The 16,765-nt window shown below is 40.6% G+C and overlaps 2 protein-coding genes across 2 annotated transcripts; one reads left to right on the top strand and one right to left on the bottom strand.

The window, feature by feature from the left end:
- Positions 1-680: 680 nt before the first annotated feature.
- Positions 681-10,019, bottom strand: cnot6l (CCR4-NOT transcription complex, subunit 6-like). The gene is made up of 12 exons (XM_077000831.1): positions 9,860-10,019; positions 8,091-8,212; positions 7,619-7,805; positions 7,035-7,120; positions 6,835-6,924; positions 6,659-6,727; positions 6,223-6,380; positions 5,954-6,108; positions 5,684-5,835; positions 3,575-3,802; positions 2,558-2,760; positions 681-1,753 (listed from the first exon to the last, which is right to left on the bottom strand). Exons 2-12 carry the CDS (start codon positions 8,200-8,202, stop codon positions 1,544-1,546), a joined length of 1,650 nt encoding a protein of 549 aa, XP_076856946.1. The 5' UTR covers positions 8,203-8,212; positions 9,860-10,019; the 3' UTR covers positions 681-1,543.
- A 388-nt stretch (positions 10,020-10,407) lies between these two features.
- Positions 10,408-16,739, top strand: mrpl1 (mitochondrial ribosomal protein L1). Its single transcript, XM_077000832.1, has 9 exons — positions 10,408-10,559; positions 11,020-11,128; positions 13,035-13,341; positions 14,155-14,238; positions 14,353-14,424; positions 14,531-14,642; positions 14,743-14,843; positions 15,292-15,373; positions 16,563-16,739. Exons 1-9 carry the CDS (start codon positions 10,529-10,531, stop codon positions 16,661-16,663), a joined length of 999 nt encoding a protein of 332 aa, XP_076856947.1. The 5' UTR covers positions 10,408-10,528; the 3' UTR covers positions 16,664-16,739.
- The last annotated feature ends 26 nt before the right edge of the window (positions 16,740-16,765 follow it).

Below are 16,765 nucleotides of genomic sequence, written 5' to 3'. Positions count from 1 at the left end.
TGTCCTAACTTTTTCCTTCATAATAATATGCACTTTTGTTCATATATTTTGTTTCGTGAGTAAAACAATTAATTTTTGTTGTTTAATTACAATTAAATCATTTTTTCTTTTTCCAAAAATAAACAAAAACAAGCTTGGACACTGATATGTGAACATCTTGTGTTCACTGTGATGACACTGTGGTGTTGCTACATTTGACTGTCATCATTCCTTTCCTCTGTGACTGTTCATTAGGAAGGACTTAAATTGAGAGCGCTCTATTAGTTAAACCAGGTTTCCAGGTCAACATATTCACCTCAGGCAGTTTATTTGTTGACTATATTTCAAATGATGAGAAGGTCAGTGTCCTAGGAAAAAAGAAACTTTATACATAGGGACATGATACAGAAAAAAAAATAGATACAGAATAGATTCAGGGTCACTGGGGATAAGAGTATAAATTACTTAGCACAGAAGCTGGTGCTTCTGATTCTTGTAAATGGCCTATCATGCTCATGTTGTAATAGATAAGATTAATTCAAATTTTAGTTCTAGTTCCTGTTACTACCCAGAACTCGATCAAGTTCTCAGAACTGTGTAAGAAAGATTTGTGAAGGGTAAAGCTTGGTGAGATAATACAGATGAAGAAATGTAACAATGAAGGATCTAAAGAAATAAATAAAATACTCAAACAGCAGGGATTTAGTGTGTAGGGCTGGGATCCTCTTTAATGGTGTCCATTTGGGACTTCACAAAAGACCATTTTGCATAAAATCTGACATTGCACATATAGTAATTAACATGTCTCAGGTTGTTGTCCCATTTTAGGTACATTGTCACTGATGCCATAGTTTCTCAATTTAAAAGCTCCAAAGCTTTCCCCTACAATGAAGACAAAGATACATGGGGAACTTGTGTTCATAAAGTACCAGATGTTACAATTACATAATATACAATAATGTCATATTTGCACTTTGATTGTTCTCCATAAGTTCATACATTTACAAATGTGGGATTTCTTCTATGAGAAGGTTTAATTGATAAAACACAAGGGAAACATATAAAATGCTTACTGACAAAAATAGAAAAGTGACATTTCTTAATACTATTGGTAGCTGATGTTATGCCACATAAGACACATCTGTCTTTATTCGCCTATGACACATACACACCAACACTTCATAAGTGTGCAGTATATCATCTCAAAACTGACATTCAGCCATAGACACTGACTTGAGGGCCACATTCATATTCGGTCATGGATAGCACATACAGAATCCCAACCCTAATTTGGTATGAAGCTTTTTCTTTTTAAAGTTGGAAAAAACACACTTATACAATCCTGTGCAAAGGTTAAAAAAAAGGAGTGAAATGGGAGAACAGTTCACTCCTAGGTATGTCGGCGAGTTTGTAGAGAACTCACGATTCGTCCGTTAGTGGTGAGGGTGAGGGAGAATGGTAGGGCAGAAAATAGGGGATAAGGGGATAGGGGATAAGGGTAGGGGAAGGGGGTAGGGGATAGGGGGTCAGATAGGTGAAAAGGGTAGGGGGTAGGGAGGCTGCACTACCTGTGGATGGTAAGGTGCAGCCCGTTCAAGGGAGGAAGGGGAACGTGGTACTCCAACTGGGCCAGAAGGGAGAAGTGGTCTGAAGGGATGTGTGGGTGCGGGCAACCGGTGATGCTGTTGTCCACTAGCCACTGACTCTCCAGCGGACCCAGCACCCCCAGCACGCTCATGTGAGTCTTGGAGAAGAAGATGTAATCAATCACGCCCTGGGACAAAATAGTGTGGAGGGAGAGAAATCCGTCAGGGGTGTTGCATACAAGATGGCTGCACTTTTCTTGTAATGCAGGAAAAAGATGATAAGATCTGAGTGAAACTGACATCAAATGTGAGATGGCTTCATTCTGGCTGAGGCCTGGCCTGCTCTTTACAGCACACGTGTGAAAATGCACTGCCTCACATCAGGAGGAGATTTACTAATAATATATAATAATATCATATATTCATGATGTAGCACAATAAGACCACAAGAGTAATCCTGCAAAATCTGAAAAAATAAAAGTGCACATGACACTATGAGCGTACAAATCCTCACCTCACGGACATCTGTCATGTCTGTGTCCACACGGCTATGCTAAACAATAACGGGCATCAGTTCATGTCTGGCAAATGTAAGCACTTAGCTTGTGCCATAATGATGCAGGAGGGCCTATTTGACAACTAGGCTTCATATATTGTAAAGGAATGCTAGCTCATACTCTACCAGTTCTGTGGCTAGTGTTCAACAAGCATGGTAGAGCAACCTGTCTACCCCAGATCCCAAAGCTGGTCAGATCATTACAATATCAAAATAGAGACATGTATCCTATGCACTTGTGAACGAACCCCAGATTTTTTTACAATTTGAAAACTTAAGTACAAACCGGGTTATTTGGGGGAAATTTTGTGACATTAGGGGAAAAAAGTACAAAAACTAACCTTCCCCTCCAAGTTATATATCTTTGTTTCCAAACTGAACTGCCAAGCTCATGAACAGATGAGCTGGTCTTGGCGAGTAGGCCAGGCGTCCTCACCTTGAAGTCATAAGTGTAGTTGGTGTAAGGCATCAGGTTGCTCTCGTACGCGCTGCTCAGCCTGAAGCTGTGTGTGACGCTGCCGTCTGACGTGCCGCTCTTGCTGTTGCAGCTGAAGTTGGTCAGACACTCGCTGTAGCGCAACTCTTTGAAGTCCTTGTGGTTCTCAGCAACGCCGCCGTTGTTCAGGTACTCCACCACACCTGCCGAACAGGAGGCCTCATCACAGACTGGTAAGCAGCGCTCGTGTGAACAGGTGACTATCACCTCTCACATGATTGTGGAGGACGAGCTGGTTGCGTTGCGTAAATGATGAACTGTCCTGTTAGAACTACAAAGCCCAGGATTCAATAAATACTATTTCGCCATTTGGAATTTGTATGCTTATTTAGAACACAGAATAAATACAAAAATATGAATTTCTCAGACTACAATAGGTCATAAAAACATTAAGAAAAATATTTCAAGTACTAAAAACTTACAATAAAAGATACAGGTGCTTACAGTGAACTCTCCAGAATTTTCTGTTTTACTGCATAAATATAACATACAAATAGATAAAAGTAGACAAAGGGAACACAAAAAAATTATATTACAAAATAATTTTTCTGTGTAGTGATATTTATTTTATTGTTTATTTATTTATCATACTCTGATGATATTTTATTTTGTTATTGTGAACTGTTGACAGAATAAAAATACTATTTGTCAGTTGCAAACCAGTTATTTCTGAGATGAACAGTACCTATGACAACTTACAAGGCATGTTTTATGTTTGGTTCCCCAATCTGTCAATCAGTTTTGCATTGTGAGACACATAGATAGCCTATAACCTGCAACAGCTGTTACAAAACAAATCAGATCTGCTCTGATTAAAATAATGGACAGCATTATTTGGATATTTAGTATGAATTGCCTCAAGAATAAAAATGTCCCTGAATCCAGCCCCACAAGACCTTCTAGACCTAGATGTCTGATGTGGTATTCCAGGACAAAGCAGCAGGGGGCGGGGCTTACCGGAGTCTGGGAGAGAGTTAAGGTCAGCACACAGGACGATGGGGATTGGGCTGGAGTCACAGGGGGGTGGGGCAGAGCCACTTGTGCCTGAAGCCCTCTCGACGATGCTCTTCAGCTCTGAGAGGAACATCATGGTCTGGACGAGCTTGACGTCGGAGTACTCTGGGTCCCAGTGCATGTGGGCGTTGGCCACCAGGAGGAGCTGCTTCTCTGTGGGGGGCTTCACGCCTGCAGGGATCATCAAAGATTACAGAAATGGAAACATAATAACAAACACAATACATTTATTAATAATGATTAATAACCCAGCAAGAAAAGCTATAGTATAAAAGTACATGAAAGTATGAAGTACAGGATTTAGCTGCTTTCACTTGGACCAGCAGTTACTGTACAGAACAATGTCAACTCCTGACATTAAATTAGTGATGAGGCACAGATCCCAGATGTATCACATATTTAGCTCATCTTTGTCTTTACTGGCCTGTAGTCAACACTGCATAATTACAACCCATTGGTTGCATTCTCAGAAAGAGGAAGTGCAAATTTGTATATGAACGAAAGTCTAAATTTACTTGAACTTTACCAACAAGTGTCAGTCTTTGAGATAAAAGGTAAGAGTTCAAACATTAATGTCCAGACAGCATTAAAGTTTTAGGCATATGCTTTACATTTGTTGCATAGAATAAGAACAAACATTTTTTTTTTCAGAAAGTCAAAGTCAAAGTCAACTTTATTGTCATTCAGACTTTACACAAGTGCACAGCAGAACGAGATTGCGTTTCTCCAAACTCCAGTGTTAAAGCACCGGAACCCAGAGAATCCTCTAGCTTCTCTTTGCACTTTATTCATGAGAACCTCATCTAGAGTTCAAATTGTGTAACAACTGTTACACAACTGTTCTTGCACAAGACAACTTCCATTATATTTAATATTATTCATTTACATACATAAAGAGTAATGCAAGGAACATCATTATAAAGATTTCTTAAGCTGTAAGTGGCCATTGCTATTCCATTATAAGGTACACAGCAACAGTGTGTGATCTTCCACCCCACACATGATCATTCAGCACTGGAAAATCCAGTTTCTGTGTTGTGTAACTCAGGTTAGTCTGGGTTCTTATAACACACATTTCTTCACTGTGACTATTTTAGTCAGATATACCAGCTTCAGACCCTCAGCTCAACCTGCTGCAGCTCATCAGTGTCCGCTTCCATTGTGGGTTTGGACTGGAACATTGCAAAGTTCCAACAGCTTAATGTCATTTCTTCAGAGGTGCTGATACTGCATCATGTGGACCGTAGTTGTATATGAAGTGGATTCAGGAAGTATTCAGACCCCTTTATTTTGGCTGTTTTGTGTTGCAGATTTGATTTTGAATGGACATAAATACTTTGAAAATCTACACTTAATCACCATAATGAAAAAATGAGTACCCGCTTTTAAAGAAATCTTGAAAATAACAGAATACTTATTCACATAAGTATCCTCACCCTTTATTTAGTACTTCCCACATGGTCGTTTTCTGGGATGCATCTCTGCAAGATTTGCACACCTGGATCTGAGCTGCTGATTCCATCCGTCATGGCAAAGCTGTCAAACTAGACAATAAGTGGCTGTGAACTCCCATCTTTACATTTCTTCACAGACGTAAGCATTCAAGACCCTCAGCATCACGTCATGGTGGGAGTCTCTCAATAGCAGGAATGAGGAGACGTAACAATTAAGGAACATTGTTTCAATGCGGATGTGTGGATGATGACTGATGTCAGTTACATCAACTCAAAATCAAATCTGCAAGACAATAAAGTGTGCAAGAAGGGGTCCAAACTCTTTCCGAATACACTCTGTACCTGTGCTTGAATTTGAAGGAGAGCCAGTTTTGTATACCAGTACCAGAAATTACAATTTTTTGGCAGATGTATTACTAACAATGACCTTCATTTGGATGATAAATGTGGGTACAATGAAAGTTTCTATCATCCCCCAATGGAGACTAGACATTTTTTTTATTTTAAAATCCAGTCCAAAATTTGTGATCTGCTGCCATCTGCTGGAACAAACAAGTATAATTTCAGAGTTGAGTACAGGTGTTAACTTGTCCCTTACCTCCAGTGAACAGCTCTTTTTTCACCTCCAGCAGGACGGCAACACCAATGTTGTCCTTGGTCATGACCCGATTCAACATGACCTCAGAGCCTTCAGAGTTGGCCATGGCCACCTGGTTGAACTCCACCGTGTGTTTCTGAACAAGTGCAAATCTGAAGAGCACAAACGTGAGGTTCAGACAAGAAGCGAACCACAAGCGAAACCAGAAACCATGGCATAATAAAGACGGTCGGAAGGGCCCAGACACGCCACAGGGAGTGAGCTGCTCACTTCTCCGTTTTAAAAAACACGGCGCAACCGTCCACGTGCTTCCTCTCCTGCTCCGACACCAGTTTGGCACGAGACTTTGGGCAGAAGTAGCCATCATATCCACGCTCCTTCAACGTCTCCAGGAAGAAGGTGTAGTACTGCTCCGTCTCCACCTCCTGTGTTTGTAGTCAGAAAGTCGTTCACAGACCGTCTTTCTCTCTATTCTGACTCTCTCATTCACACAAACTTCAACTTCTGTGAAGAGCCCCTTTGGCCCATGGTCCAGATACCTGCAAACTGATGATGTCTGCGTCACAGCTGGTGATCTCCTCCATTATGCCCTTCTTCCTGTACTCCCAGTTGAGAGCCCAGGACGGACAGTAGCCGTACAGCTGCCTCGTGGCGTACTTGTCGCACAGCACGTTGTAGCACATGACCGTGAACACGGCTGGAGGGGAGGAAGGAGCAGGCATCACTCCTCAATGCACCAAAAGTGCTCTTTGAGCAGTTACACGTATCCCAAGACACAAAGGATCGCCGTTACTCGGACCCGCTGGCCTCTAGTTACCGGCAGATATGGAGTTTCATTCAGGAACGGTGTCAAAATGCTTTATGTGTAATCTTCCACCTCATTCAAACATTGTAAGATAAAACTGTGTATGTATTAACTGTAACATGTTTCTGAAATAAACCCTTATCGTAATGGACGGAGACAGGAGACGCTACCTGTGGGCATCACTTGGTCTCGCTGCTGCAGTGTGACCCATGGTCTTTGAGGGAGTTGTTCGGGGTGGACTTTATTCACAAAGAGAAAACAGACCTTATTACTACATTGTTTGGATAAGGAAACTTTGGCTAAGAAAGTTGTACAAGTTTCTTGAATGCAAAAGCAAATACGTTACCAGCGAGATTGTCGAGCATGTAATTTAATAGCTTTCTTGTTCCGTCAGGCTCTTGGTAAAGGTTAAGAATATCTTGGGACAGTGGGTTACCTGTAAATGTTACATCTCTTTTTTTATATGTTTGCTGAGTAGAAAGTATTGTAGGGTTCATACTGCAATGAACACAGCATGTTTGAACTCTATAAACTGTTGGGAATCACCTTTAAGACCAAGGATTTGTAACTGGAACAATCGCCCAAGCTCATAAGGCAAAACCCGTAAACAGTTGTTGTTCAAAAGCAATTCCCTGGAGAAGACACAAAAACAGCACGATATTGTAAAGCTTTTAAAAAACACCAGCATGCATCACAAGCATCTTCCTGAACCTACACTTTCAGCAAAGATCTGGGCTATTGTGTTTACTTTAGGAAACCTTCATTATTTACCATCAGATGGTCATAATTGCTTAGATGGCCTCCAAATGGGAACAAGACATTTTGAATTATAAGCCACGTTTATATAATATAGAGGACAATTCTTTCATGTCCTTCTGGATGTTGATTTGAAGGAGTCTGTGTCAAGTGTTCGTAGGCACAGCGAGTCTAAACACGGTGATAATGTGTTCTACCAATAATGATGTGAGAGAGAAACCATTTGCAAGGGAAGGACTTTTGATATCAGGTTGTATTTAAAAAATACTAGGCTATATTTAAAAAACAACTGACAAACAACTGACAAACCCCCTTTCAGATTTAGTAAAGAAACATCTAATCTAGTCTGGTCACCAGGCCTGTTCCTCTCATACCTGAGAGACACCATGTTGCCGAGTTCTGCAGGCAAGCTGCGCAGTTTGTTGGAGGACAGGTTCAGGTAGACCAGGTGCGGGAGCTTGGAGATTTCAGGGGGGAGCCGGCTAAGGTTGTTGTTGTTGATGTGCAGTGCTGTCAAATGGGTGAGTGTCCATAGGGAACTGCTCAGGTTCCTGACCCGTCCTGCCAAAAGCAACACATCAGGGATGAGACCAACTCCTACACTCCCTCAATACACTGGGTGCCAGACCATCTGTTACATTATGTCAAAACAATTATTACAAATTCATTAAACACCGATATGAATCTAAAACAATAAACAGATTATTCATTAATGAACATTTAACTTCCCACTGAACTGTTATTAGTAACCAAAAAAGCCTATGGCTTAACAGGCATGTGGCAAGCTTACCCATAATACACACTATAGACAGTATTGGGAATCCAAGATAAATATGCATGACAAACCTGTTATCTCTAACTCAGCCCAGTGAGACTTCTTCCCATTGGCTGCATCCTCTGCTGACATGATGGTATAGAGTCTACGTGGATCTGGAGGGTCATATTTTTCCTTTGGCATGCCTGTTAATCTAGACAACAATCAGACACAAGTAATATGACACAAGCACATCCAAAGTAAATAACAGCCTTCATTAGTGTTACCGAAAGCAAAAGCTGTAGTCTGAATGCACTTAAGACTGTATGCCTTGACTTCCCCTTATATATACACACTCACTGAAAGCATAACAGAGGCACCTTTTGTTCATAGTGAAAACCATGCAGCATGCATCATTACTGATTTGCAAGATTTGATTGGTAATCAGCTTTGCATTATATGCATGAATACATGCATTTATTCTTACTGTACAAATGCATCTCAGATGTTTCCAGGTCAAATGGAATGTAGTGTAATATGTAAAATTAAGAACTTTCAAAAACCGCATTTTGCAGATTTTGCTCCTCTTCTTAAAAGGTGCACTGCAATAAGTTAATATTTGCTAGAATAGATGGCTGTTTTTCTTGATCCTTGAAAACGTAGAACCACAAAACATTTGAGGCCACAAAGCCACTCAGTATTTATTGCAAGTGTGTGATTTTGTGAGGTAGCCTATGTCATGGCAGACTGTTGATGTCGTATACTTTGACATTTTGAACTGTTTGTACAACTGTAAAGTACTTCTGTGCTGACTGACTGCTGTGCAATGCAGCTGACTAATACGAGCACGTGCCAAAACGCAAAAGATCTTTTAACCTTTAACAGAAAAACGTGCGATACTATTTTGGATTTCTGATGCGTACTCCCTAGACAGAATGACCTAATTGCCTTACATAAAAATATCGTACACTGTAACCGTTGGGGCGCAGCTGTGGCATATGCACGCGCAGCAGACTGCCAAATTCCAGCAGTCGGAAAAAACGCACTTTGACCAGCAGTGAAACCACATAAGCACGGACCACGTTTGACATTTGTATTTTTTGCTCACTTGCTCGTCTCAACTATACATACTGTAACTCAATCGTTATCATGCGCGTGCAAAACAAGCTTGCTAGGGACAGCTGAAGCTCGCGACGTTACGTCATCAGTTCTGAGAAGTTACAAAGTAACAACAAATCGGGGCTCGCGCTAAAACAGGCTTTAACGAGAAGCGCTGTTAGATAGCTGGTACCGTGTGGTAAACCCAAAAACAGACCTAATTACCTTATTGTGCGCTATTTATTGTAAATGTTGCGATATTGAAAAAGTGGGGCAGGGGGGGGGGGGAGCAAAAACAAAGTGTCATGTAATCTGTTGAAGTGGTCAGTACGAAGAGAAGTTTTAACTCTGCTCTGCTAGACCTCTTTAGTTAACTGCCCATCTACAAAGCACTTGTGCATTCACATGAAGTATAATGGCATTTTGCCCCCAATTATTCCACGTACAGTGAGTTTTATAGTCTGTTTCATTAACCAGAAACCACGGAAAGTATCACTGAATAGGCAAACTATACGTGTAGACCAGAACTGCAAATGTTTCTTTCTAAAACATGTCAAATATCTAGCTAACAACACGAAATTGAGAGGTATTTGGCTTAAACTAGGCCTTAGGTTATTAACAGACAGCTGGCTAGAACCCTCTCCTTGACTGCACACACTCGGAGGTGCTGGTGTTGGGAGTGGGGAAAAACCGACATTGTGACAGCTGCAAACACATAAGAGTAAATAGCAAAATGTTGCAAATACACACAAACGATATTTACCTGCATTCGGGAGGTGATAACGGAAATGCTGGGGTAATATTGTCAAAGACATACAGAAATAACTCTCTGACGTTCAGTCCCCGAACGTTCCCGAGAACCAGAAGGAAGGACAACAATCATGGCGTCCGCTCGAGTCAACGGTCCCCTCCTTCATCTGAAACATCCAGGGGGACGTTAGTAGCCTCCGTTATTACACAAATACCTCATAGCGAATTATGCATATTATATTCCACTTACGTTAGAGAACAGCTATTTGTTTGTTAGAATATTTACAAGGACAAGATCGAAGTGAACTTTACGACCTTTACTTTATGTTATTTATTAGGAATTATCTATTGTGCTTTTAACTTTGCTGTAGCTAGTATTCAGTTACTTATCCAGAGTTACCTGAGACCAAAAAAAAAATTAACAGTGTAACATAACCCAAGTTATTGACTAACACTACTAATATATTAGAATGAATGGTTGTTTTTGTTCTTCACTACTTATTATATGGATATTTTCTAGATTTATTCCTGGAAATGCATATAAATAAAATGATTAGGTAAATGAAACTGAACAAATTCTCAGTTCAACGTCATATTACCGTGTGCACAAGTGGCTCGGAACCTTTTGTGTAGAGTTTGTGTCGCTAGACGGAAACTATTATAGCTAGGGGCGCGTGTAAACATGGCTGCCTCCTCAAGGAACATACTGAGAGGTCAGTTCTAACCTTTTCTTTATTGTATACGATGTCTTAATACAACCGTAACGATATGCATGATATATTAATGAGCACACGTTTCCAGTTTATTGTAAGTTGGCGTTAATGATGGGTCTGGTAGTTTATTTTGGGAAATGTATCTGACTGACTGCAGTAATGATAGCGGCTGGCCAACTAGCTTTCCAGGTTAGCTGGTCTATTCGTGTTTGTTGTTTTTACATCGTCTCCTCGTTTTTACAATACAGAGCTATATTTATGCGTCAATCAGCGACTACAGTTAACACGCATAAATTGTAATTATTTAATAAATTAACCATGACCGTTATAACGATGTCTATGCACATCAAAATATTTTTGGCATACTGTTGCGGACATGTGACCATAAAGCCTAATTAGTCGGTCTGTTAAGTCAAATTAACCTAGTCTCACTATAACATCCGCATGCTCTGTCACACAGTTATAGCTGGATGCCAGAGAAACCTCTTCATCTCTAGAGTTCCATCTCCTGTATGTGCATCCCACAATTTACCCAGACATCCTGTGAGGACCTATGCTGCAGCAGCTAAGTAAGCTAACATTACCTATTTCATTGTGGGCACTCCTGGCATGTGCAGAACAACCTTGCACATAAAGGCTATTTGTGAAATATCTACATGCCTCCTCACCTCTCAGGTTGGGGCCCTCCTTTATCAGTTTTTATAATCAACAGAACATGTACACCATTTCACCTCATACACACATTAGATGATTTTGTGTGTTCATAGTGTATTTTGAAAATTTGCACTACATCTACTTCTTTGTATATAAATTTCAACTTTTTGTCTTTAAGATTATATCTGTAGCATAATTAGGTTCATATTCAGGCCTAATATTGTGTAGGTCACCCACTGGCCAGCAAATTAGCTCTGAGCCTATGAGACCCCACATGACTGGTGAATGTGTCTTGTGGTGTCTGGCACCAGAAAGTTAGCAGCAGGTTCATTGCAAGATAGGACCTCGATGGATCGGACTTGATTTTTCAAAACATCCCACAAGTGCCCAGATTGAGATCTGGAGACATTGAAGATCAACATCTTGCATTTTTTTCTGTTCCTCAAACCATGTGTGAACATTTTTTGCAGTGTGTCAGGGCACATTGTCCTGCTAAAAGATGGTACTGTCATTAGGGATTATCAGGGTGTCCTTGACCTGCAACAATATTTACAAAGAAGGTACATGTCAGTTTAACATCCACATGAATGCTATAATCCAGGATATCCCAGAATAACATTACCTACAGCACCACACTGGCTATGTTTGAAAGAACCTACTATATACTGAATACTACATTCTGCACTCAGTGTGTACTGAATACTGCATACTGTTCCTTGTAGTAGCATGTTGTGTAGTATCCAGTATGCTTCAAAAGCAAACCATACTACATAGTCGTGCGAATGAATAATGCTCAGTCTATTAATTTTCAGACACCAAATTTTAGTGCTTCTTTTGAAGTCCCAAAATGTCTGACTTTATGAGTTTTGTAAAGAAACGAGAGAAGGCACACAAGAAATGCTGAAGGCTTTTTAGAACAGTGTATGTAGTAGGTTGTTGCGAACTAAGCCACTGTCTCTGCTGGCTTGGCTTCTTCCCATAATGCACCTTGGTGATCTCTCTTCTCCATGTAAACAACATAAATGCTCATGATGTAAAAAAAGAAGACATGATTCTTTGACCAAGACTCCCTCTTCCCATGTTCCATGTTCCAGTTTGGATGCACTTATGCCTATTGTATATCAGCTTCAGTATGTGCAGTCTGAACGCTCAGATGCTGAGTAGCTCAGATGCTACTCAGCCTCATCTTCAGTCATCTGTGATGCACTGCGTGTCCTGACACCTTTGTATCACATCCAGCATGATCTTCAGTGTGTACCACTATATACTAGGAACACTCCACAAGACTTGCTGTTCTGGAGATGCTCTGACCCAGCTTCTAGACATCACAGTTTGGCTCATATATTTACACTTGTCCTTGCTTCCAACATAAATTTCAAGAACTGACTGTTCGCCGGCTGCCTCAAATATCCCACCTTTTGACTGGTGCTAATGAGATAATTCACTTCACCTGTCAACGAGTTGTTCACTTCACCTGTCAATGAGTTGGTCACCTGTCAGTGCTTTTAATGTTGCAGTTGCCTAGTGTATATATGAAGTTTATATATGTATATGTAAATATATCATACATATTAAAAAATATATATGTAAATATAAACATATACTTAAATATATATGAAGTGTAAACAGGAAGTCCTTTGCACAACTGATGAGGGACCTATGGAAAACCTAAGACCTCTGGAAACCTTGTGAACTTCTTGTGCATTTTATATATTTATATAGAGAAAAAGAGTGAGGGATGGAGGTATCTATTCACATTACACTTCCCAAATTGTAGGGTGTTGGAGAAGTTACACATGGTGTGTCCTTTCTGTTCTGCAGGCCAGCTAGGAAACAGAAGAAGGATGAAAAGGGCCCAGCAAAAGATTCAAAAGAGGAAGAGGAGAAGAGGCAGGAGAGGAAGCAGCAGCTGAAGCAGAAGCTCAGTGACACGAGCGCACACAAACCCTACGGCCTCACAGCCTGGGCGCCCGTGGACGATGTGTACTTACCCCGGTACTACCCCAAACAGGTCTACCACCCCGACGAAGCTGTCGATATGCTTAAGAGGTTTCAGAAGCTAGACTTCACCCCTGATGATCAGCCTGTTTACATTGACCTGCGACTGGATATGAAACTAGAGAAGAAGGTACAGTACAGATCATTGTGTGAGCTAAAGATGCAGTAAGATATGAATGGAGAAATACTTTGGTTGAGCTGACTTTGACAATTGAAGAGTCTCTCTAAAATAACCTGTATGGAAAAATGTGTCTGACTGTCCTAGAGCTCTGTAATCAGCAACTTGTAAATTTATTACAATCTGCATGAACAAATTGATGAAGCTTTATTAAAAGAGGCTGTCCTCTATTCCTCTCAAGTAATAGAGGACACTTGTATGTGTATGTACAAATGGAGTGTTTAAGGAGTGACAGGGTGTGTGTAGACCTATGGAAGGAGGGGCTTTAGTGGAAGGTTTTGGTCTGGAGTGTGTTTGGGGGTGTGGCACATAGAGAATAGTTGTCAATTCCTTTAGTTTGAGTTAGTTGATACCATTTGGTGTAATTTAACAGAAATGCAGAATTCTATATATAGGATTTTTTTGTAATTTATCAGAAGGTGATTTGAGAAGTCCATGCTACTTGGCTGATAGGGTAAAAAAAATATTTTCAAGGAGATGAATGATTCTGTCCCCACATAGACAACTTAAAAAAAAAACATTTTTTTTTTCCAATTTAATTTGACAAAGGAGGTAACCGTGTGTGTGAAATGAGGCAGAGATGTTACATTCATAGAACTCTCACACTTTTTGCTTCAAAGCGTTGATTCTCATTGTGTTTCCATATGGGCAAAAATCCATTAAGTCTGTCAAAGGAAAATGCATAATGAATTTTGGCCCTCATAAAATAGAAAACCACAGTGAAAAGTTTAATATTTGTCTTCTTTTTTTTTTTTTACATTTTAGAGGAAAATAGACCCTTTTGTCAGCACTGTCCATTTACCTCATGCCTTCAAAAAGGACATCAATAAAGTAGTAGTTTTTACAGAGGTGAGTATCTTTGGCCACCACAGCCTACATTGCATTGTTGTTGCGTGTGGGTTTGTAAGCCTCCCTGATGGGTGGACTTTAAAACCAGTAGCGATGGTGTGACCTCTGTTGTAGAACCCAGAGGAGGCCAGACTAGCGAGTGAGAATGGGGCGGACTTCGTGGGAGGAGCTGAGCTTGTAGAGAAGGTGAGAGGTGTAGCTGCAGTTCATGCAGTGTAGATACAAATACACCACCAAATGTGGTGATTAAAAGTTAACTTTTTATTGTCTTCACAATCAATGATGATTTTAGATTTTGGAGGATGAAATCACAGCAGACTTCTACTTGGCTGTTCCACACATTGTCCCAAAGCTCCTGCCCTTAAAGAGCAAACTGAGGAAGAAATTCCCCAAAGCCAAAAGGGGTCAGTGCTTTCCTTAAAGTTCAACTTCTTTAGTTTACGAGGTGATGACAACCTGCTAATTTCATCTCATAACGTTAATGTATTGTTCCTGTTGTTTCAGGCTCAGTGGGTACGAACATTCCGCAAATGCTGACGTTGTTTAGGACGGGCCATGAGTACATGGTAGAGAGGGACTGCTACGTCATCACTCAGATCGCAACGGTACATCCAAGTGGAGCCCTGTGATGAGTCCCAGCACTCTGACACTGCTACAGGGAGACACTGAAGCTTTGGCTTATAGTTTTAGGGCTCATCTGCCTTTAGGGCTTATCTCATTGGCTGTATGCCCTCATCTGAGTTTGGCAGATGAACTGCAGAAGTATCCGTGTCAAGAACACAGCAGGCAGATGTGTCGTATCCAAAGGGATTTCCTTTTGGAATATTTTTTTTGCATAAGAATGTGTTTGATGAAAGCCAAGCAAAAATTCATTAGGACAAAACACAAATGTGAAATACAATGATGAGTTTGTTTGTTTAAAATCATCAGCTCCAGATTTTGAAACTGACCAGTAGTTAATAAAAAAATAATAAGGAACAAACAAGTGATTAAATGAGCGTGTTCTATTGCATTCTCAATTTTGTCATGCAATGTGAAATTGTTTTTGAACAGCTGGATATGCCCAAGGAGCACATCCTAGACAACATGCGCACCGTCGTTCAGGACGTTGCGTCCCACAAGCCAGCAGAGTTTGGTGAGTAGATCTCACTGACATGACCGATGCTCTGCTGCATAGCCACTTTGAAGTATTTCTGTACAGTTTGCTGCTAGAGAAGCACTTCACATAGCCTTCAGCTTTTAAGTCTTTTCATAGAATAACATATGAATGGCCTCACAATCTTTGATAGATATACACCTATATACACAGATCTATACCTCCCAATTCTGACAGCTTTAAAGTGTCCAGACCTTTGCTCTAGGCCCAGTTGAGTTGCTTGTGCTTTTAAGATGCCTAACTTGCCCACGTCATGTCCTTTTCTGCCTCTTTGATCCATGATCCAGTTCTTTTTTTCCCCAAACTGCCCCTAGTTTTGACAGTTCTGGGCCAAAACCACAAAGATTGTAAAGACGTCCACAGCAGCAGCCATGTTCCCCTCGTATTGCTCTCCCTCTTGTCTTGCTCTCGTCCTCCCTCACTTTGTTTAGTGCAGAGTTCAACTCTTATTTCGGCTCCTATTTCTTATTGTCTTCTCAATCCCATTGTTTAGGAGCTATACAATGTAGATATACCGGTGGTATACCTGCAGTACACTTGCATTAGACCTGCAGTAGACCGGTGGTATACCTGCAGTAGATCTGTGGTATACCTGCAGTACAATTCTGGTAGACCTGCAGTACACTTGCAGTAGACCTACAGTAAACCGGTGGTATACCTGCAGTAGACCTGCTTTGCCTTAAGTATATACCTGTTTGTTTTTCTTCCCTTCCTATGTTATTTCTTCCTTTTTCTGTTTTGTTTATTTCACATCGAATCCTGTTTTCTACACCCCTCTAATCAATCTCAGGGAGTGATGCAAACTTGGGACAATGTAACTCCCGGCCCAAAGCATTAGCAGAAAGCTCATCCGTCTAACTCTGCCATCTTTACCTTCATTCCCCCATCATCTCCACACCCTTACTGATAAATGCCAAAATCCACAGCTAGATCTGTCCGACTTTGCATAAGGATTCAAACTGTGACCGAAAGCAATCCATACTGAATGCACCTAAACCTTCTATCCTTTCTTTAATTTGTCCATCAACCTATCAAACCCCATCGATTTTGATATGTTTTTATTTCAAGCAACAGACATCAATTTTGGTTGAATGAATCAACTGCATTATTCCCTGCTATGCATTCTGAAATCCAGTAATAGATTTAATCTTTTCTCCTTTTTGTTCAGGCCCACTGATTGAGAGGATCATCACAAGCACCAAGACCAGTGAAGGTCTGAGGCTTAAATCTGAAGCATTTATACCACAGGAGGAAGTGAAGGGGGTCTGATAAAATGGGTGTATTTTCTGGGTGTATTTTCATTGTGCAACGATATGTACCCCAATAAATTATCTGGAATATGGAATGCTTCATCATTTGGGGTTTTTTGTA

The sequence above is a fragment of the Brachyhypopomus gauderio genome, chromosome 3, assembly GCF_052324685.1.
Source record: "Brachyhypopomus gauderio isolate BG-103 chromosome 3, BGAUD_0.2, whole genome shotgun sequence".
Classification (NCBI taxonomy): domain Eukaryota; kingdom Metazoa; phylum Chordata; class Actinopteri; order Gymnotiformes; family Hypopomidae; genus Brachyhypopomus; species Brachyhypopomus gauderio.
The sequence above is the reverse complement of the archived record's forward strand: the minus strand, read 5'-3'. Positions and strand labels throughout refer to the sequence as shown.

Bases quoted from the DNA above. Each gene is read 5' to 3' on its own strand.
- mrpl1 (XM_077000832.1), top strand. From the start codon at position 10,529: ATGGCTGCCTCCTCAAGGAACATACTGAGAG. The intron at 11,129-13,034 runs GTAAGCTAACAT...TCTGTTCTGCAG, and splicing joins ACCTATGCTGCAGCAGCTAA to GCCAGCTAGGAAACAGAAGA. The intron at 14,643-14,742 runs GTCAGTGCTTTC...CTGTTGTTTCAG, and splicing joins ATTCCCCAAAGCCAAAAGGG to GCTCAGTGGGTACGAACATT.
- cnot6l (XM_077000831.1), bottom strand. From the start codon at position 8,202: ATGCCAAAGGAAAAATATGACCCTCCAGATCCACGTAGACTCTATACC. The intron at 3,803-5,683 runs GTAAGGGACAAG...TGATCCCTGCAG, and splicing joins AAAAGAGCTGTTCACTGGAG to GCGTGAAGCCCCCCACAGAG. The intron at 1,754-2,557 runs GTGAGGACGCCT...ATTTTGTCCCAG, and splicing joins ACTACACTTATGACTTCAAG to GGCGTGATTGATTACATCTT.